Source organism: Trichosurus vulpecula, chromosome 6 (assembly GCF_011100635.1).
Source record: "Trichosurus vulpecula isolate mTriVul1 chromosome 6, mTriVul1.pri, whole genome shotgun sequence".
Taxonomy (NCBI): Eukaryota; Metazoa; Chordata; class Mammalia; order Diprotodontia; family Phalangeridae; genus Trichosurus; species Trichosurus vulpecula.
In genome coordinates, this window is record NC_050578.1 from 102,799,499 (window position 1) to 102,821,452 (window position 21,954).

A 21,954-nucleotide genomic window follows, 5' to 3' on the forward strand; every position below is an offset into this window, starting at 1 on the left:
TTCCTTCAAAAAGCGTTTATGAGCACAGATGTTCTCTTGGTGTTATAAGGAGGGATATTTTATAAAAAGAGAGTGAAAAAGGAGGAAAGAATTCCTTCCATGGAGGAGATGACTATAATTGGAAGGCAGTGCATGCATTGAAAAGGTTGGAAAATATGAGGAAATGCAAAATAATATAGTACCATTATCAATGGACTGTTGGGAAAAATCCCTCTTTTCAAGTCATCTTCTCATTCCTCAATGTGGCATAGAGGTGATCCTGGCATTATAAAGTCTCTGATCACAGAGCTGACCGGCTTTGGTATGTACTACCAAACTAGGAAGATTTCAAGCACAGAGGTGGACACCCACCTGTATGTCTGTTATCTGAGGATCAGCCTAGGTAAATGCAGAGAATTTCATCCTTAGAAGCTTGGCCATCAAGTGATGATTTTTTTTTTTTTGCCCCAGTAACTTATGAAAATTGTCTGCTAAGACAGGTGTGTGAGGTAGTGAGAGAATAAAGTGTGAAGACTTCACAGGGTATATGTGTGTGTGTATATGTGTATATATATATATATATATATATATATATATATATATATATGTATTATTAATGTTTGAGAATCAATATTTAGAGAAAAGGGAAATGGGATACATTTGAGTCTGTGGGAATCTGATTATTTAGCCTTTAGGAATGTCTTTCTCCCCCTTCTTCTTTAGATTTGTAGATGTCACCTCAGTTGTGAATGGAATACAAGATTGTGAAAGCTTCCCTATGAATAACTCAGGCAAGGTGATACTCAAATAGTACAAATTTAGTTAGGATATGGACCTCACTAGGCCTGTTTCGTTTTCCTGTAAATCATATGATTTCGGGGAAATCAGGTGGTATTCCCCTCTCCCGCTCCCCTAGCCTACTCACAAACTGCCATCTTAACATTAAAGTTTCCTTATAAGGTAATTATGTAGTTTCTGTGCTGGTATTGGGTAAAACTTATTCTTGGTTAGATTGTGAGGCCACCTGTCCCCGCAAATGGGGACAGAGATCCAGCCTCTGGGGTGGGATTTCTTAGAATTGTTTGTACAAGAATATATATCCCCTTGCTTGCCTTCACCCCCTTCCCCCTCTTTACTACCTTCTCTGCCCTGGTAGTGGGAGATGCCCAATTCTCACGAGACTTGCTCAAATAAAGCTTCTGTTTTGTTTCTACCTTGAGAAAGTCGAGTCACCTCTGTTTTTTTTATTTGAGTCAGTGGTCTGTTGTCCCACACACAGGGAAGGGTTACCTCTGTAACAAGTGAGGAAGTACCTGCACCGGTGAAATCACAGATCTTTTGAAGTAATGAAATAAGTGATGATTAAAGCTCTGGTGTTGAAAAGTACTATGTAAATGTATTATAAATTATCATAGTTATATGTGACACATGTCAGAGACTTCCTCCTAAAATGAAGAGTCTGGGTACATTTTGTAAATCTCTTACCACTTCTCTTGCTTCTCTCCCCCATCCCTCAAGTGAAACCTGGAAATATATGTAATTGGCACTTCCTAAAGGGTGACTATGAGTTCTCCTTATAAGTACTCAGGCTCACAAGGCTTCAAAAACAAAAAATGGGTTTTATCTACACAGTTAAGAACATAAAAATGATTCACATCTGGATCCATAGACAGTAAACTTTCCTTCCTTTTCTAATAGGCTTCTTCCTACAGGTAATATTGACATATGGATAAACTTGTTCTACCCTGGTCACAGGGTCTTGCCAGTGGAAAGAACTCAGTTTTCTGGAGAGTCAAATAATGCTCCTCTCTGGTTGAGCTCTACTTTTTCAAGTGACTCATACAGTGCTCTTAACTCATAATACTTCCCTGGATAGTGCTTATCTTACAGAGGGAAAGAGCTTATGATTAGTTAGAAAGTCAAACAACCCCCCTTTTGAAGTCCTCTGCCTTCCCACAGTGTAATGGCAAGCAAGATGGGACTTTTTGCTGGGTTTTTTTTTTTTTTGGAGTGCTTCTCAGCACTAAGGCAACCAAGTGCCTTTGATTGAGCCTTGCCTTTGTTTGAATCAAGAATGTTTAATTGAATCAAGAGTCTTTGATGACCTGCTTAAGTCACAAGAAAGCCTAAGTGACATGAGTTTGAGTCACATGGTTGTGATGCACCCTGTGGGCTGATACTGAAGAAATGCATATATGCTCTGAGGTTAGCATTTTGCTTTTGGGGCTCACTCATTGGAAAAGTGTTTGTGTGATTTGAACAGACCAGACTCTGGGTAGCCATTAAAGGAGCCCCCGGCTTTGAAAACCCAGATGTCGGTGTTTCTCTCTCTGGTTAACTGTGTATGTATTGCTGTGGACAAACAGTTAGAAGCCCTGTCTGCTGATTTGTGTTATTTGCTCTGTTTATATAATTCCTGCTTGTAATTTCTGTTTGTGTTTTCTCTGAAGTTCAGGGTGCTGACTTTTCCCCCTGAACTAAGTGAATCACATATGTATGTTTAATTGAAGTGAGATTATAAACCCCTTAAAGTCTCTTTCCTTAGAAAAGCAGATCAAAGAACCTGTGCTAGAAGCCCTACTGTGTGCTGGTATTGTTGGTCTTATACCTCCACAGCAGCTGCTAGTGACATTGTTGTTACACACAGAGACCTATATAATCCTCTAGACTTACATTTCTGCTCTTATGTTATCTCGTGCTTTTCCTGCTCCTCATATGGAAGAAATTTGGACATAGGTAGCACGTCAAGAAATCATCTTTTAGTACCCCTACTTTCCTCAAAGGGATGCACAGTTCTCTCTTGCATGGGACCCCAGTGAGGGTCTGAGCCTTCATGCTGGGTCCTGTGCTTCCTGGTTGCCCTCTCCTCTAATTACTATTACATCACTCCACCATCTCATTAGTGTTCCATCACTGTGTTGCTACAATTTTCATTTCAGCTGGAGCCTTCCTGCTCCAGGCCTGGCAAAATGTTAATCAGTAGCTTTTTCTTGCTTCTCTTTATGACATAATGTATTACTGAAGCCTAGCAGTTAATATTGGGTGATAAGAATTTTATGTTTGATAGACTTATAAGATAAAAAGCAGAGGTATTTGTTTTATTCCAATACACTTTATTACTTTCTGTCACCTGTTTCAGGAAACAAGTCAGAATTAGCCCCAAGACATGGTTAATAACAGTAAATTTAATGATATTTCTTAGAAGATAATAAATCTAGGGTTTCAGTTTTATGTGAAATAACTCTGTATGAGAATAATCAACACCATCAGAAAGAAAGTCAGTCCCAACTTATAAAGTTTGTTTTAGGAACTTTCCTTGAAGAAAAATGGCCGTCCAAGCTTGTAGACTCATCTTCCCAACTGGTTCATCTACACAAATGCCTTTTCACTCCCTATAGTCGCTGTGTCTCTACCACCTGTGTTGGATGCTGTAGTCATTATATATCAGTTACATTGTGGGTTCGGTAGAATTTTGTGGGCTAGCTTTACAACCTAACCATCATTAATAATATTTGCTCTAGATAAATATTTTAGCTCAGCTAGTTAACATAAACATTAAAAAATAGGCTAAGCATACTAATAAAAACCATTTAAGCAATAACATCCCAAAGACTCATAGCATATGAGTTGGGGCACTGCAGTGGACTTCATGAGGAATGTGGGCATGAGGCTTCACAGGGTGAGAATGCCTGGATGAGTTGCATGCCCCACTCTGCAAGGAATATGTACCTTTATCCGTGAAATCATGGGTCATTTGTGGTGTTGATATATACCAGACCTGCACAACTTGGCAGTAGGTAGGGACCAAAATTAAAATAGGCTTAACTTCTTTGGGCCATAGGTAGGTTAGACTATAGGCAGCCTGACATTGGTTAGTTGCTGCGAGTCACATAACATAGAGAGTGAGCAGTCCTCTGGCAGGCTGTATGTTGTGCAGGGCTGATATATATATGAATATATGTAACTACATTTTAAAAATAGTTTACCATTTGTTAAAAGAAGAAAGGCTTTGTGTTTTAATGGTAACAAATAGTACCTGAGGTCTCCTATTTATTCTGAGTCTTACTGCCCTTTAGTGTTGTTTTCATAGTCATAGTTAACAATAACATTTATTTAATGCTGCCATTTGTGCAGCACCTTACAAACTCCATGCCATTTGATCCTCACAACAGCCCTATGAACGAGGTTACTACTATTATAATAGTCCCATTTTACAGATGAGGACACAGAGGCTTAGACACATTAACTAATTTGACCAGCTAGCTAATAAGTGTCTGGATCTTCCTGACTCCTAGTAGGTCATTTTATCCACCGCAGCCTCCTGTCTCTTCTGTAAAGAGCGTGAATATTATTGGATTCTTCAAATAATAAGCTTCTATTAACACCAGAAGGACCAGAAATTGACATAAAAATTTTTTACTTTGAAATAAAAAAATTTTCATCCTGCCAGGAGCATCAGTTGATACAAAAATATGGGCTTATATGTCATGTCAGACAATATGCTAAATGCCAGGATGCAAAAAAGACAAAAACTTCACTCTGTAATATTTGGGGGAAGGGGAAGGTCCCAATTCTCAAATATCTAAATTTTAAATTAAATTTGAAACCCAAACCCTTAACAGGTTGGGGCTTACCTGTACTTGGTCTCCTCCCAGAATGGCAGCATACTGGGGATTAGAACAGAGTAAATTTAAAAGGCAGTTCAGCACAATGGAGCGATTTCACTTATAATGAAAAAGAAATAGCTTCTGTTGTTTGAACAAAAACACTTTTATGCAGGTTTAGTTTCTGCTGTTGGAATTGTGTGTCATTGGTCTTAGAAGGTAAACCTTATTAAGTACTGAAAGTTCAGCTTCTCAGGTGACTCTACATACAGTTGCCAATGGATACAGCTTGAGAACACAATAAATGTACAAGAGCAGGGTCGCACACTGTGCCCATTCTATGTTGTGGACAAAAGAGGCCTGTATAGATAATGAAAATAAATGAACTTTACTATTTTGCCAAAGGAATCCTGTTCTTATTTGAAATGTATGGAGCTGGAGAGTGTTTTCATCTATGCCTTTCAATGTGTGATACTTTGAAAATTGTGTAAATATTGAAAAAAGCAGTTTTATCCCTATCAACAAAGCATGACCTATTCCCAACCTGAACTAGAAAAGAAGTTTGGCTTCTTTGGGATGGATTCAGAATTAGTCATTTTTTTTGTTTATTAAAAATAAGTCACACCCGGCAACTTTCTGATCCTTATTATTATTCTTGTTTTCAAAGCATCTGGCAGAAAATTCAGCCATAAAAGCTATCAGGCCTGGCCTTTATCAGGCTTTTATGTCTGGATGGAGAAGGTCACAGCCTATCCTCTGCATTTCATTTGAGGACCACTTTAGGAAGGCCCTTTTGTTCAAAAATATCTTTGCTGAAATTACACTATGACCGATTAATTGCTTTTAGCTAACAATCTACTCTTTTAATGCTGGGAAGGTTAAAAAGTTAAGCTTTGTGTAATTTGATTTAAACACTTAATTGGTTTAGATGTTTTTCTCTTATAGGCAGCAGAGTATTGTGTACTGAGGAAATGGGAACTTTCAAGGAATGGAGTGAGGAAGGAAGGATGCTGTTCAGATGGGGAGTGGAAATGGGGCAGCCAAAGAGTGGTTCTGGACCCCTGAAAGGCAAGGGAAGGCACCATGAGGCACAAAGGGGATACCGAAGAGAACATGGGAGCTTGCTTTTTCTCCACAATTTGGCCTGAGCCTGGTCCTGTCTCCCAATTTATTTAATTGAGCTATTTCTTCCTATCTGCTTCCCTCCTAGAAGGATTTTCCAATGCCTGGTTTGATGATAGAATGTCCTTCAGTGAGTGTCTTTATCTTTCAACAGTGGCCGCAAGCAATGTTTGCTCCTGCTCAGGAAGGGTGGTAATAGTATCAGGGCAACTGTGGAAAGGGAGACATTTTACCAACCTGAGTAATGGACCCTGCCACGGCTTAGAGCACGCAGACGTTGGTTGTGTCAACCCCCAACAGAGTTTGTTCTAAGAAAAACAAACGAAATTAGGCTGTGTGTCCGTGTTTTTATTTCTCTCAAGCAGGCTTGACATGCATTGCATGGGAGTACAGTCCAGAACTGGACCCCCCTAAGGGGGCCAGTCCAGACCTGGCTCAATTTGGGATTTGGGGATACGGGGTTATTTATATAGCTTTTCCACAGGGGCTGATATCATCCCGCCATCATTCTGCCTTCAGAGGAAATGTTTGTTCTATCAGACCACCCCCAGTCTTGGGCTGTCCAGGCAAAAGAATCAAACTCCACCCATGCCTGAGTAAGATAAAATCAATTCAGGCTTGGGTCAGGTTCCACTGGGACCAGAAGATTCAATGCAGTCTCATCATCAGTAGTGTCCTTCTAAAGGAGAGACTGAATTTGTAAGGCGGAAGGAGCTGGGTGGAAACTCTGAGTCTCCAAGACACTGGTCACTGAGATTTAAAATCATTTTTCACAGTTGCGATATTAAATCATTTTATTGTGAGGAAGGAAGGCCATTAACAAGATAATTGGATCTAGGCTTGGGATCCTCAGTGGTCAGGAAAAGGGGGAAATGGTAACTATCAAAGAGAAAATCTTCCCAGTTGACTAAGCCACCATAATTATCATGATCATTGATCAATGATCAAAGGATTCTGGCTTTAGAGCTAGAAGAGAACTCAGAAGCCGTAAATCCAACATCTCCATTTGTCAAAAAAGGAAACTGAGGCCCAGAGAGGTAAAGCCACTTGTTCAATGTCATATCAGTAGCAGGTGGTCAGGGTAAGATTTGAACCCAGGCCCTCTGATTTTAAGTCCAGTGACTTAAAGTCCTGTGACTTAGGTCACTACATTACACCAGTCAGTAACTCTTTTTGGTCACAGCAACTCCAAAAGACCACTTACCAAGTCGTAGAAGGGTTTACAATCTTTTTTGGTTCTCAGTTTGTATTGGAGGAAGGAGGCACCCAAACTGATAAAACCAAAGAAGGTTGAAGTATTAAAAGTTTGCTGTCATGGCCAAAAATGTCATGAGTCCTGTCATTACAATGATTTTTTTTAAAGCTACCATTTATACATAGTGTCCCAAAAATCTTAGTGCAGTGTTAAGCTATTCTTAAGCTTTATGCTATTTCAGCTTAAGATTGAACTTCTGGGACACTGTATAATGCTTCATGATAACTCACTGGAGTAAGTAGTTCAGATAGTCTTAGGAAAATTAAGACTCAGAAACTTGCCTAAGTCACATAGATAATTTTTTTTAAAGTAACCCAGTTTGGTTATAAAATCTAGTTTGACCTCCGTCATTTAGAATTGTACCTCATGCTAAATTTGTTTTAGAAATCTTTGAGGACATGAGCTCCAGTGATCCTCTCCCTAAGGCAGGAGGATGCTTAATATGGGTAACTGCCAAATTAGAAGACCCTCTAGGATGGAAACGAATTCAGCCAGAGCTTGGATGGGTCTACAGCAAGGGGGAGGAACTTGTGGCCTCAAGGCCACATGCGGCCCTTTGACTGAATCCACTTGAGGACATAGAGGGCTGCAGGTGGCCTTGAGGCTGCAGGTTCCCTACCCCGGGTCTATACTGTATACCTATTGTCCCAATCCAAGCCAAGAATTTTAGGAGGAGGAGACAAGGGAGAAGATGGGAGTCCACATTTTGGTTCTTCCTGTAAATGGGAGGTAGAGAGGAATTTTAGGAAAACCAGCCTGGAAGGTAAAAGAGAACTACAAACTTTGTCCTGGCTGTCTGAGCAGATGGGGTAATAGGCAAGCATAGAAGAACAGGCAGTCAGACAAAAGTAGAGGAATAAAGCAGGAATAAGGCCTGGTTTTACTGCATGCTTGAAGGAGGCAGGGTAGTATATTGGAAATGTGTGCTAGGTTTGATGTAAGAGGAACTGGGTTCAAGTCCTAGCTGTGTGACCCTGGGGAAGTCACCTAACCTTTGGGTCTCTGTTTTCTTATCTGTAAAATGAAGGTTTTGGATTAGCTGACCTCCACGATCTCTTCTAGTCTGTAACGCTGTGATCCGAGGATCTTTAGAAGCAAATCATTTTTGTGCCTCTGTAGGTGTTTTGTTGATATGGGGGGGGAGGGCAGTGATGAGTGTGGATGTCAGACTTTTAAAATATTTATTGTATTTTTAATGTATGAAATAAAGCAAGCATAGTAGAATTTTTAAATTTTTTTAAAAAATTTTTTAAAAAGATAATTGCACATGAAACTGAAAATCTATTATGAACTTTTTAAAAGAAATAAAGCCTTTCTAAATAAAGCCTGGGGCAGCTAGGTATAGATGGCACAGTGGCTAGAATGATGGTCCTGGAGTCAGGAAGACCTGAGTTCAAATGTGGCCTCAGATACTTACTAGCTGTGTGACCCAGGGCAAATCACTTAAACCTCTCTTTGCCTCAGTCTCCTCAAATACAAAATGAACTGGAGAAGGAAATGGCAAACGACTCCAGCATCTTTGCCAAGAAAACCCCAAATGGAGTCACGAAGAATCGTACATGACTGAAAACAACTGAACAACAAAAAATAAAGCCTGGAGAAGGGCTCTGTGCTCTTTCTGAGAATCCCAGGGCAGAGAAAAGAAGCCTAGTTCTTCACTGTAGCAAACTGGCAATGATAAAACTAGGGACTAGAAGGTGGGCATTGTTAAATGGAACCCTGAAGGTAACACTTGTGAGCCAAGCCCTGGGCTTTCTAGGGACTAAAAAGGTGGCATCATGTAAAGCTACAAAACCATCCTGAGTCCAGCTCTGGTATTGATGAAAACTTCCAGCAGAAATAGCCCTGGATCCCAGCTCAGGGCCTCAGCCTCAGAAACTAACACACTTTGGGAAATGGAACCCCATCATTTATTCAACAAATTTCCATTTTGATCCGTGTATCCTCATTACCAAAAACAGTACACTGAATGAACTCGTCTAACAAATATTTGTTAATTTGGACTGGATTGGTTGGACTGGGTCACTCCACCCAGGAGGTAAACCTGAAAAGAACCCACAAGTATGTAGATGTTCTCATCTATTGCTTCTTAGGGTAGGTTTTTTTTTTTAATCTAGCAAGGATCTCAGTTGTAGAGATTTTTCTCTTTTTTGATGAACACAAATTATTGTTGTCTATTGTGCTAGCTGAGTTAAGCTTGGTTATTTATCTCTCATTTATTTAAGAAAAAAGTTTGTGACTTTTTTTTTCTTAAAAAGTATCAGTCACTGCATACAGTGGGTTCTCCAAGGAATCTGGTAACAATTCTATTGAAAACAGTTATGATTTCAGACTAAGGTTCTTGCTTCATGATATCTGAGACTTCCTGCCGCCTAAATCTCCTGCAGATTTAGAATATTTGTTTGGAGAAATTACCCAGCCTTAGAATAAATGTTGTTGGATGCCATCTTCCTGAGTTTTTCACCTAAGAAGCAGCAGGCAGGATTTGTGCAGATTAACCCAAACATAAGCCAATAAAAATTCAGCCCTCCTGAAGATGCTGATTCAGTTCTCTTTGTCCTTACGCATGTCAACAAAATTTCAGGACTGTATCTTTTGCTAAAATATTGATGAAAACTATCCACTGAGCTGGTTGGGGAGAAGACAAAATACACATTGTATGAACTAGCAACTAAAAAAAACAACAAAACTTACAAGCAAATTACGCTAGAGGCAGGGAGGAAGGGGAAAGGACAATGTTTTTAAACATAAATTTCAGAAAATAATGCTTAGGGCTCTTTAGCTATAGAATCGTAGGCCTAGAGTAGGAAGGGATGTCAGGCTGTCTAATCCAACGCCCTCATTTTACAAATTAATTAAAAATAAGATAAGTTCAAAAAAAAAAACCAAATGAGGATCCTGAGGCCCAGGGGAATTAAATGGCTTGTTCAAAGTCACACAGATAGTAAGCATCATCAAAAGTAAGATTTGAATCCCAGTTCTCTAAGCTTCTAAGCAAGGGGGTTTTCCATTGTACCATAGTCAGATTGATTCTTGAGTTGATCTATATTTTAATCAAGCATAGGAGGACAGATGCGTGAATGCCAAATATAAAAGCAACACAGTGGTAATAAAGAGCCCTTAACAGTGTGTAGTCTCTGCCTGATTTTTCATATTTTCCCAATTCACTGATAGCAGCCACTGTTCAATTCAGCAAGCATTAATTAAGCACCTGCTGTGTTTAAGGCATTGTTCTAGATGCTGGAGATACAAAGGCAAAAGGGATTTCCTAAACAATTTTAAGGCCAAGTTTTGCAGCACTGAAGATATACTGCCACCATGCTTTCCAATTTCCACAGAGGTTTTTAGACTCTGAATTCAGTCTTTTATATGTTTCCTTTTTGTTATGTAGACAGGACAAGGAAGGTGGCTAATGGCTTCTTGAAATGACAGGATTCTAAAGTTGAAAGACTCTTAGTTGTCATCTAATCCTCTTTAATTGAAATCTCCATCTTCATAATTTCCACCTAGCTGTCCTAACTGCACCTTCATAGGCAATACAGGACGTAGTTACTCCCTCTGCCACATGAAAACCCTTGAAATATTTAAAGACTGTGGTCATATACCTCTTGAGCCTTCTCTAGGTTCTTGGTTCCTTCTCTTGCTTTTCATGTTATACAGTGTTTAATTCTTCACTATCCTGGTTGCCAATGGAGATGTTACAGTTTGTCGATGCCCTTCATAAGCTATGTTGTCCAATATAATTTGGGACAATTGGAATGAATCAGATAGAAGCATTAAAAACTATGCATTAGGCGTGAGGGAAGGGGAGACCAAGTGGAATACTTCGTATCCCACTGGCATTCCATTAACCATAAATTTATGGTTTCAGAGGCAGCATGATTTGTCTCTATAAGGAGAACAGCTGTGAATTTTGACAAAAGCTATGTTACAGTGGTCTATAATGTCAGGTAAATAGATCAATTAATGGAATCTAGAGAAGAAAGAAACAGCTCAGTGTGATACAATGGGAAGAGCTCTCTCTCGCTACAGTTAAGAGGACATAGGTTCATATCCCACCTCTAACACGTGACCTTGGACGAGTCACTTATCTGCCCGTACCTCAGTTTCCTTGTCTGTAACATGAGAGTTGGATCAAATGGCTCTGAGGTCACTTTTAGCTCTAGATTTATAATCTTATAAAGAATAAAAGCTCTAGGAGTGAAAGGGGTACAAGGAAATTAGGAAATAATGTAACTGAGGAAGGCTACTTCTCCCTGGTGCTAGAAGATGTCATCCTCAAGGCCCTCCAGACCCTAAACTTGGCTTTATGGCACAAAAGGCATGACCACTTCACTTGGTTTTATCCTGATGGAAGCTATAAATAAGCCACACCGAGAGTTTTAGTCTTTCCATCTCATTTGTTCTTCTGTGAATAAATTGTTTCTTAAACATCGTAGGCCCTCCAGACTCTGAAATACAAATTAATCTGTGATCTAATGGATGTGGACTTCACTCTGGGATGCAGATTGCAGCCCATTCCGTGTGTCTCTTGCTAGCTGGCTTTCCATAAGCTTGTCACAGGGGCTCCACCCAATGGGTTATAGGGCTTCACTCAGTTTCTCTTGACATCATGAGAATACTAGTGAGCAGCCAGGCTCCATTGGTTACTCATTATTCTCACTTTATGACCCATCCACCATGTTTTTTGATCATATAACAAATCAATTATTTGTTAAAATTGTTAAGAGTACTGAGAGAAAAATAAAATAGTACCCGACCTCAAGAAGCTTATCTTCTTTAGGGAGAGATGACATGAACTCATGTAAATATACACAAAATAAGCATATACAACATAAATACAGGGTTATTTTGGAGGGGAAGACACTAGCAGCTGGGAAGACCAGGCCTTGTGTAGGATGTAGTGTTTGAGCTTTGAAGGATGCTAGGGGTTCCAAGAGACAGAGGTGAGGAGGGAGAGTACATTCTAGGCATTGGATGATGGCCTTTGCCAATTTATAAAGGCAGGAGATTAAATGGATCAGCAAGGCCAGTTTGCTCGAACTGAAGAGTGCGTGAAAGAAAGCAACATATAATACTGTCTGGAAAGGGGGGCTGAAACCAACTTGCAAGGGCTTGAAGTACAAACCTAAAGGGTTTGTATTTGAGCCTGAAGGTGATAGGGTGCATTTGGGTTTTATTGATCAGGAGAAGGCTATGGTTAGACCTTGCTTTAGGAATTCACTTTGGTGGCAGGATGGATGCGGGATGAATTGGAAACAAGATTCAGAGGACATCTTTTGCTCCGGGTTATCTCTGTAGTTCCTGATTTTTTATGTATTGCAGCCTTCTCGTATCCATCATGCTCGTCTCCAGTGCCTCTGTGTGATTTTTAATCCTTTGTAGACGGCAGCATCCTATGACCTGGGACTGTCTAATAACACTAGTAGAATATAGTTATTAAAAAGATGGCAGTTGGGTGTCATCTGAGGTTGATGTGAATTATTGCTGTCATTATTAGATAAATGAATTATTTTATTGTTATTATTATTATGACTGCTATCATCATTGTTATTGTCTGCAGGTAACTTACCTATGTCTGTGGTAGTGCTGAATACTGCAAATGAATTTGAGAGAATAGAATGAATTGGGTTTTGTCAAAAGGATTACTACGATGCTTACCCGCTGTTTTCTTTTTCTTCCAGTCAAGGACCCTTGTCATCCATTAGAGCTGTAATCAAGAGAAGTAAGTTCATTTTATTTTCCCCTCTGTGTTTTGTACTGTTCTAATTTCAGATGCTCACTCAGATTTCCAACAAGTGTTTCTGTTTTATAAGCGGTCTAAGTGACCCAACTGAGAAACATAAAGAATAATAAACCACCAGACGATCATAGTGGTGATTCCTTTTCTTTGTTTTAGACTTTCTTCCTTAGGAATCAGGTTCTTTGGAACAAGAATATTTTCTTGCTTGAACTCATAGTACTAAGCTAGGGTCATTTTTTTTTGGATCGTTAGGTTCTAGGGTATCTGTCTACCATGTGGGACAGTGGGTACAAAGCTGACTGGGAAGCAGAGGACCAAGATTCTAATGCTCTCTGTGACCTTGACCTTTTGGGGTCTTAAGTTTCCTCATCTGTAAAATGAGGCGGTGGGACTGGATGGACTCCAAGGCCTTCTAACTCTAAATCCTTGATCCTACTTAATTCATTAATTAATGATAACTAACATTTATATCATATTGACTATGTACCAGGCACTGAACTGAGGCCTTTACAAATATCATCTCATTTGATCCTCATAATAACCCTAGGAGGTAAATGCTGTTGTTATCTCCACTTTATAGATGAGGAAACTGAGGCAAGCAGAGATTATGTGACTTTCCCAGAATCACAGAGCTAGGAAGCATCTGGGGCTGGATTTGACCTCACGTCCTCCTGACTCTAGGTCTGGTGCTCTATCCTCTGCACCACTTCAATGCGTCAGAAGGGTGGGGGTGTGTGTGTGTGTGTGTGTGTGTGTGTGTGCGCGCGCGCACACGTGTGCACACCATTTATTTCTCTCTGCTTCTACTCTATAATATCATTCTATATATGGAAGAGATAGAGACTAATGACGTTTTAATGATTATTTTTAAAATGTCCCACCCTGTCCGTTGACACATTCTAGTTATCTGTGTATATTCTTCTTTGGGAGTTATCGTGATGCAGTGGAAATATCATAGGATGTGGAGTTAGGACACTGGGTTTGAATCCCAACTTTGCCACTTATTACCAGGATGTGACCTTGGACAAATCACTGGCCTTCCAATGGGAGATCCTTCAGATCCTCATGTCTAAAATGAGGAAGTTGGAGCAGATGAATTCTGATGTCTCTTCAACTCTAAATCTAGGACCCCTGTGACCTTTTGATGCTACATTTACAACTGCACACAAATGCATGCTTTTGCATGGAGATCATAAAAAAGAGGGCGACATGGTGTAATTGAAAGAAAAATGAATTTAGAATCAGAATACTTGGCTTTAAATTTCAGCTCTTCTATTTGCTAAATCTTTGACCTCGGCTAAAACTTTGCAGGTAGTGTAGTGGATAGAGTGCTAAACTTGGAGTCAGAAGTCATGAATTCAAATCCTGCCTCAGATACTAGCTGTATGACCCTGGGCAAGTCCCTTAAAAGAGAATTCTGCTTCAGTTTCCTCATCTGTAAAATGGATATCCCAATAGCACCTGCCTCCCAGGTTTGTTGTAAATATCGATTGAGATAACATGTGAAACACTTTGCAAACTCAAAAGCACTGTACAAATGCTAGCCAGTATTAAATCGTTTGCCCAGCTCTAATTTTTCTCATCTGTAAAAAGAAGAGGTTAGACTAGATGGCTTCAGAAACCCCTTCTAGCTTTAAATCTTTGATCCTGTGATCCTGTAATTACATTTGACAACAGCAAAGAGTTTTACATAGCATTTTGAAGCATTAATTAAAGGTGGTAGAAATTCATGAACATAATTCTGAAGGGAGAGGAAAAACTCTTATTTGGAGGAATTCTTAAAGGCATTGGAACAGAGGGTTTTAATTCAGCAAAACAACAAATACTTATCAAGTATCTGCCGTGTATAACATACTGAGCTGGGATCTGGAGAGAAGAAAAGAAAGATGTGTGAGTTGGTGAGTGGAAGGAACTCTTGGTATGGGAACTATCCCCTTTAAAATGTAGTTCTGGAACCTATCCATGACTTAGTAGGTAAGTCCTAGAGAGTCACTCGATATACACAGATGTAAACTGACTTGCCCAGGATCACACAGCAAATAAGTGTCTGAGACTGAATTTGAACTCTGGTCTTCTCGACTCTGAGTCCAATGCTCTAAACACTGCAGTAGGTCCAGGGAAAAGAGCAGTGCACTAAAAGACCTAAGTTCAGAACCTTTCCTTCCTACTTCCTTCCTATGTTAACTTTCACAAGCCTCTTCATCTCTCTGATCTCCAGTTTCTTCACCTGTAGGGTCCCTTGCAACTCTAAATCCTAGAGAACCAGGGTTCCATTTGAGAATGTTTTGTTACATAGCCAGCCTACGTAGCATTCCTTGCCATGGGCAAAAGGATGGAGACAGAAAAGAGTTTCATGAAATACACTTATATTTATTGCATTGAAGGTGGCGCACTAGCCATTCCCAAACCTCTCATTTATTTGCATCAGTCAAAAACTATTCTTCCCACCTGGGTGGGATGCATTATCTCTTCATCTCTGTGTCTTAGAATTCTTATCATCCTTCAAGGCTCCCTCAGCTCAGGCTTCACCTCTTCCAAGAAGGTTTTCTTTCCCATGTCCCATTTGGTAGTGGTCTCTTCTTTTTTACATCACCTTGTATTTGCTTCTCTGGGTTCCTCTGGTATTGCACCCTCCCCACCCTAGGGTCTCCTTCTTTGAGTCAGGGGCTGTTTTTTGTTTTGTTTTTCTATTCCCAGCACCTAGCACAATGCCTTGCTCACAATAAATGTTTGTCGGGTTAAGGTGAAATCCATCTTATTAGCTTTGGCCCTTCATCTTAGCCAGTTGAGATCTTTTACTTTTCTCACAGGGTTGTAAAGATAGTGCTTCCTAAAACTCAGCGTTTTCTAGGAGAAAGTTTTACATATTGATATTATTATTATTATTAAAAAAGGATTGTGATAAACTTCTGTGTGCAGAGTACAAGATGCCTACCAGCTACTGAATGTACCCAGATCTGATAACTATTAGTCCTCTATAGAGACTGAGAAGGACAGCTAGGTGGTGTACTTCTGGGCCTGGAGTCCAGAAGATTCATCTTCCCGAGTTCAAATCTGACTGTGTGGCCCTGGGCAAGTCACTTAACCTTGTTTGCCTCAGTTTTCTCATCTGTAAAATGAGCTAGAGAAGGAAATGGCAAATCATTCTAGTATCTTTGCCAACAAAACCCCAAATGGGGTCACAAAGAGTTGTCCACAGCTGAAACGACCAAATAACAACAACACATTTCAATGTCTGTTCAAACATAGAATTCTGGAGGTAGAGTTTAAAGGAACCCCAGAGACCATCCTGTCCAGCTCCTTCGTTTTACAGCTGAGGAAACAGATGCCCAAGGAATTTAAGTGACTTATCAAGGTCACACAGGTAGTAAGTATCAGAGACGGGATTCGAAACCAGGATCTCTGACTCTAAAGCCAGTGCAGATATTTTCCCGAGACTCTTTCTATGATAATTCAGCAGACCTTTGGAACCTTGGTTAACTTTTTTCCTCCTTGTGGGAACAAACATTGGTTAAAAATCACAGGTGTTCTTGGTGCTAATTCTTTTCAGAGTGTAGGCAACCTGGTTCCCTCTTTTTCTCTCTTTCCTCTTCTGTAACCCCTTCTTTTTTTCCTTTAGCACTCATGAATAGTGCACAGAAAAAATGCCCCGTGGAAGAGGTATGTCTACAATGATAACGTGATGTCTTTTTAAAGTGTTATTTGTACCTGGTGCCTGTGGAGAGATGATTGTGGCACACTTGGGGTGAGCTTTTCTATTAACAGAATTCCATTGTGAATCAGGTTTGCTATTGAATGAGTCAGCCTCACTCTATGCTTTTAAGAAATATAACTAAATGAACCCTGAAACTGGTCTAGCTCTTCAACAGCGGGAAACAGTCAGACCAATTCAAATGGTGAATCTGGGAGAGCCTCTGGATTGGAGGATTCAGAATTGGCATTTACAAATACTCACAGTATGTCCTACCAACCAGCTATAAATTCAGGTCTCTTCTCCCTGCTCCCTGGGTTGATTCTGGCCCAAGCCCTATCTACCTTTGCTGTCACACTGCCTGTCCCAAGGCATGCTTTCCTTATTTAGAGGAAGATTTGCTGGAGACAGTCAGAAGCTACTAAGTGATTTTCAAAATGAGAAAGAGAATAAACCCTTAGTGAGGCTCTTTCTGAGTATTATAGAAAGAAGAATTGAAAGACTATTGAAAAAGAGGGTGCTTCGGAGAGAAGCGTGGGCAGCCCTTAGAAGGGTTTGGAATGGGATCTGAATTCCTGTTTTGTTCATAAGGTTTTATTATTGGAATGGTACAGTATTTGTGGATTTTCCTACCTGTGAAAACCTACAGAGCACATATCCCAATCAAGATGAACTTCATGTGACAAATTTTAAATAGTCTCATTAAGAGTAGGTTTGATTTACCTACCCTGCCACCAAAAAAAAAAAATATGAAGAGTTAGACTATGTTACTCTCTTTTGAGTTTGAGATTTCAGTGCAGGGGAAGAGGGAAAGTATAAATAACTGAGAGTTTACATTAAGCAGTACTTGCTGAATATGTAAAGATTTCTTAATTACACATTTAGCAAACTGATTTGAATCATTTTAGGTTTAATCATTTACTTTTTAACCACCTCATTTTAAAATAATAATAACAATTTTAAGGCTATGAAATTTCAGAGAGTGAGTAAATAACAACTCATTGATTTATCGCACTTACTCTGTTTATAGTGGAGTTGTAAAGGAATTCTTGTAGTTTATTCTTTCTCATTCAACCCCCAAAATGAGGAATATTACCTTTTTCTGATCATCATAAAAATTACTTTGGTTTATTTTTTGCATTTAAAAATTACATTTTTTTAACATTAGGAGCAAACTAATCATTATTCTTTCAGTGATTCACTCAATGATGATTCAAAGATTTATAGAATGTAATTTTGTGACTGTATTATAAATTGTGTCATTTTTTCCCCCTCCATAGCTTCTAGGACTTCTGTTCATGGTGATCCACATCGAGATAGGAGGTACATGAAAATTATATATCCTTTGAAAATAATGTGTAGTATTTATTACATAGTTTTAAAAAGGTAAAGAGTGTGAAATGGAAATTCATGTTTTCATATTGAACTCTCCTTTTGTGTTGTGTTATGTACATGGAAATGATTTTTTTTGCCTTTTTGTATTAAAGTTCAAAATTAATTTTAAACTTTTAAAAATTCTATCTTGTTAATAATTAAAATTAAAATTTTCATTTAGTTAGCATTAGCATCTTCCACAGGGAAGATATTACTGTATTAATTCATTCATTCCACATTGAGTGTCTATTTTATGCAAGACTCTACAGTAGGCACCATGGAAAATACATGGTCCCTGCCCTCACGGAGTTTACAATCTAGCAAACAACCTGATCAGTGCATTCTCTAGGTTAGTCTGTGATGATGATTAGAGATCAGCCCCATAGGGGCCCCATATTTTTCATGTACGGAAGCTGAGGTTCAGAGACACTTAAGTGACTTGCTCGGTATCATACAACTAGTATGGGAGGACCTGAGCCTGTGTATTCCTGACTCTGAGTACTGCACTCTGTTATTCCAAATTGGGAGTACAGTGATGAAAATTTTACATGAATGAAAAGGGCCAAGAAAGACCTTAAAGCTGGCACATGGAAAACAACCAAGTAGGTATAGTATTTAAGCTGTTTACAGAACTGTTTTTGCACATGCCAGTGACTCCCTACTTCACAGGGGTCATTCATTACTCACACAACAAGGATTTGTTAAGTGCATGCTATGCTTGGGTTACAAAGAACCAAAACCGTACCTGCCCTCAAAGATGGCAGGTGCGTGGATGCCTTTCCATGTTGCCTTCATTTACATTATAGTGGTCATTTTGTATGTTGTTCATACATACTCTATTTTCTTCATTCTGCATCACTTCATATCAATCTCCCATTGCTTCTCTGAATGTTTCCCTTTCATCATTACTTTACTTAGGTCCTAGTCACATTTCATGGGGCAGCTAGGTGGCACTATACTGCATAGAGTGCTGGGCCTGGAGTCAGGAAGATCTGAGTTCAGATAATGATCTCAGTTCAGATGAGACCCTGGGCAAGTCGCATAACTCCATTTGCCTCAGTTTCCTCATCCGTAAAGTGAGCTGGAGAAGGAAATGGCAAACTACTCCATTGTCTTTGCCAAGAAGATCCCAAATGGAGTCATGAAGTGTCAGATGTGACTGAACAACTAAACAACACATTTCAGAGGACTGCCCCAGCAAGAGCTTTGCACATAGATGTGCTCAATAAATATTTGGTGAATTATTCTTTTGGCTCACAGACTCAGAGATCCTTTGAGTTTTTAGGTACTTTGGAATTTATCTGGTCCAGCTGTCTCTTTAAACAGTTGAGGAAACAGACTCAGAGAGGAATAAATGACTTACTCAAAGACACAAAGCTAGTTAATGTTAAAACAAAGATTCAAACCCTGGCTTTTGTACTCCTGATCCCATTTTTAAATTGAATGAAGTTGCTGTTCTCTGGATAATTTGTATTTCCTCAAAAGAACACCTGAGGTGAATTGCTAAGTTAAGGTAAACCAGTATTAAATGTCAGGAAGGACCTGATCAATATTCTTAAAATTAAAATTCCAGTTTGATCAAAGGTCAGAGTCTGTTAAAAAGTATTACAGAGCCTGCAAGTTGTGTGTGTGTGCGCGTGTGTGTGTGTGTGCTCACACACGCTTTTGAAAGACATTCTTTAGTTAATTTGGTTAAATTCAATTCCACCAACATTTATTAAGCCTGTACTATGTGCCAAAGTAAGCCAGCGGAACCCAGACATTCTGGAACGGTTCCTTGCTTTTCCAGAATCTTTCCAGAAAACCAGCCCTTGCAACAGTCTTGAGTGCTTTCTGAGGATCAGTCTAGCCAGTTATGGTCACTAAGTGATGGATTCTTTGGCTATTGCAACACAGGAAGCAAAGAAAAATTTAATATGGCATTTAGTCCTGTGCATTCCCTTCTACTTCTGCAGTGTGTAGTTGGAAAGGAGGTAGAGGGTGCATTGAAACACTTTTTAGATGGTATATAAACATTAAAGGCAGTGTGATGGACTGAAGAGAAAACTGACCTTGGGTTCAGGACAACCACAGTTAACATCCCACCTCTTACGTGGCTGAAGGTTACCTGGTAGCTATGACATTTGAGCCTCAACTTCAGCCTTGCCAATCAACTCCTTTTATGGGAAAACTGGCCTAACCTATGCTGGGGGATATCGAGGGATATCTGCTTAATATTGGTCCTATCACAGTATGGTAAGGATATCAGCCCATTCTTTCCTACAAAGTGTGCCTTGGTGCTGTGGAGGGAGACTTTAGCCAGAGCTGGTTGGGCCCTTGAGTTGATCTAATGAACCATTCATGATGTCTGTCTATTCCTTGAGCGTAAAAGGCATGATAACAATTCTGTAGATAATGACAATCTTCCGTTTTAAACCTGCAAAATCCTAACATGGCTTTTGTCTACTAGGCGCCCTGAGATCACCATTGTGGCCGCTGAGCCCCTCAGACCAGCTTCTTGGTTCCCAGGGGCCTCTCCGGCGTTAGGATTCCCACCTTCTCCTGCTGCGAGTCCATGGCGAACGAGTGAGCTTATCCCTTCTGAGGTCAGTTTGCATTTTCTTTTAAAAAACAATTTCTTAAAAATTAAACTGAACGATGTGACTGAAATGAAAGACTGAATCCGGCCCCAGAGAAGAGAGAAAAAAATATACCTCCCTCCCTTCTTTGTAGAGGTGAGGGACTATGGGCATGGAACACTGGATACACTTGTCAGAGTTAGCAGTAAATGTGTTGGTTAGTTTTTGCTGAACCTCTCTTTATTTTCTTTTTTATTCATTGTTACAGGGGGGTGACTTGTTGGATATGGGGCGGGGGGAGGGACATATTTGAAAATAGTACAGATGATATAAAAACAAGTTATCAGTTTAAAAAAATTTTAAGTAAAGTTTTAAAGCTTTTTAAAAGTAAAGTTAAAGGTAAAGAAAAGACTCAGAGTACTGATTGAGTTAAGATTTGCCTGCAAATGTACCAGCATGAAGGGATTAAACTATTTTGAGCTGAATTCTTTATTTCACAGCTTCCACCATCTTATGAGCAAGTGATAAAAGAAATCAACCAAGTCCAAGTCAGTACCGGGAGTAATAGCAATGCCCCCACGACGCCAAGGCAAACCATCACATCTGCAACTCAGACAGACTTTCCAGAGGAGATAGACAACTCCCTGTCTGGAAGTAATGCAAATAAGCCACCTGCCCCTGGAAAATCCAGTCCTGCTCTAGGTAAGGAGTTGGGATTTGGGGGGAGCAAGGGGGAGGTGGTGAGGGGAGTCCGGAGCTGTGATGTTTGTCAGTGTAGAAGACTCTCAGTATAGAAATTCCCTCCACCAAAGCAAATCACAAACTTACCTCTAAATGATAAGTTTAGAAGTTTGCTTGGGGCATGAGAGGTTGAGTGACTTGCCCCAGGTCACACACGCACACTGTATGTATAAGTGACAGTATTTGAACACAGGTCTTTCTTTCTTAAGTGTGCCCTTTATCCAAAAGGCTTGAGAAAATTGAAAATTAGGGCTGATTTTATTGAATCTTGCTTCCTAACCAGTATAATCCTAGCTTGCATTATTCATTTGGCCAGGCCTTGATGGCATTCATAAGTCATTCTCTCTTAAGATGTGACAGCGCTGTCTCAGCCTGCTGCCCACACGTCAGTTCATAGCAGCATCATTGCTTTCTACCCTGATTTCCCTTGTGAAAATATATTACATTTTAGCCACTGGGTGGGATTCTGATCAATTCAGTGGTGGGAAGTATGATCTTCATCCTGAATTTCTTTAAAAAAAAATTCATTAGTGTAGCGGAGGTGAATGGTGTTTATCCTGAAAAGTTTAAAAAAAAAAACCAGCATCACAGCATTTCAGAACCAAGAATGGTGCTCGCACAAAAAAAGAAATGTTGGAGGTGTATCACCTGCAGGGAAATGATTTATATGATAAGTTTAAGTATAGTGGGGCAATTTAATGTTTTTTTTTAAATGTAAATAGCTATCTCTTTATAATCAGGAAGCTGAGCATGAATGTTGTGGGTTTTTGCCAGTGATCCTAAAATTACTTTTTGCTAATTAAGGAAATTAAAACTTGATGGTATTCCGTGTCTATTAAGCAAAGAACTGCTTCTCTTCTATTAAAAGCCGATATGTGTTTTGAAGT

At 39.6% G+C, this 21,954-nt stretch overlaps 1 protein-coding gene across 5 annotated transcripts in view; it reads left to right on the top strand.

Moving 5' to 3' along the window:
* The window catches only part of SH3D19 (SH3 domain containing 19), a 206,634-nt gene that overhangs the window by 116,937 nt on the left and 67,743 nt on the right, over positions 1-21,954 (top strand). For 3 of the 5 annotated variants that reach the window (XM_036765516.1, XM_036765517.1, XM_036765520.1), the window contains exons 3-6: positions 12,645-12,685; positions 17,675-17,717; positions 20,218-20,353; positions 20,827-21,028. In XM_036765516.1, the coding sequence (XP_036621411.1) occupies positions 12,645-12,685; positions 17,675-17,717; positions 20,218-20,353; positions 20,827-21,028 (422 nt within the window). Of the gene's footprint in view, positions 1-12,644; positions 12,686-16,322; positions 16,364-17,674; positions 17,718-20,217; positions 20,354-20,826; positions 21,029-21,954 lie in introns of all 5 variants that reach the window. The other 2 variants (XM_036765518.1, XM_036765519.1) reach the window with 1 other exon arrangement.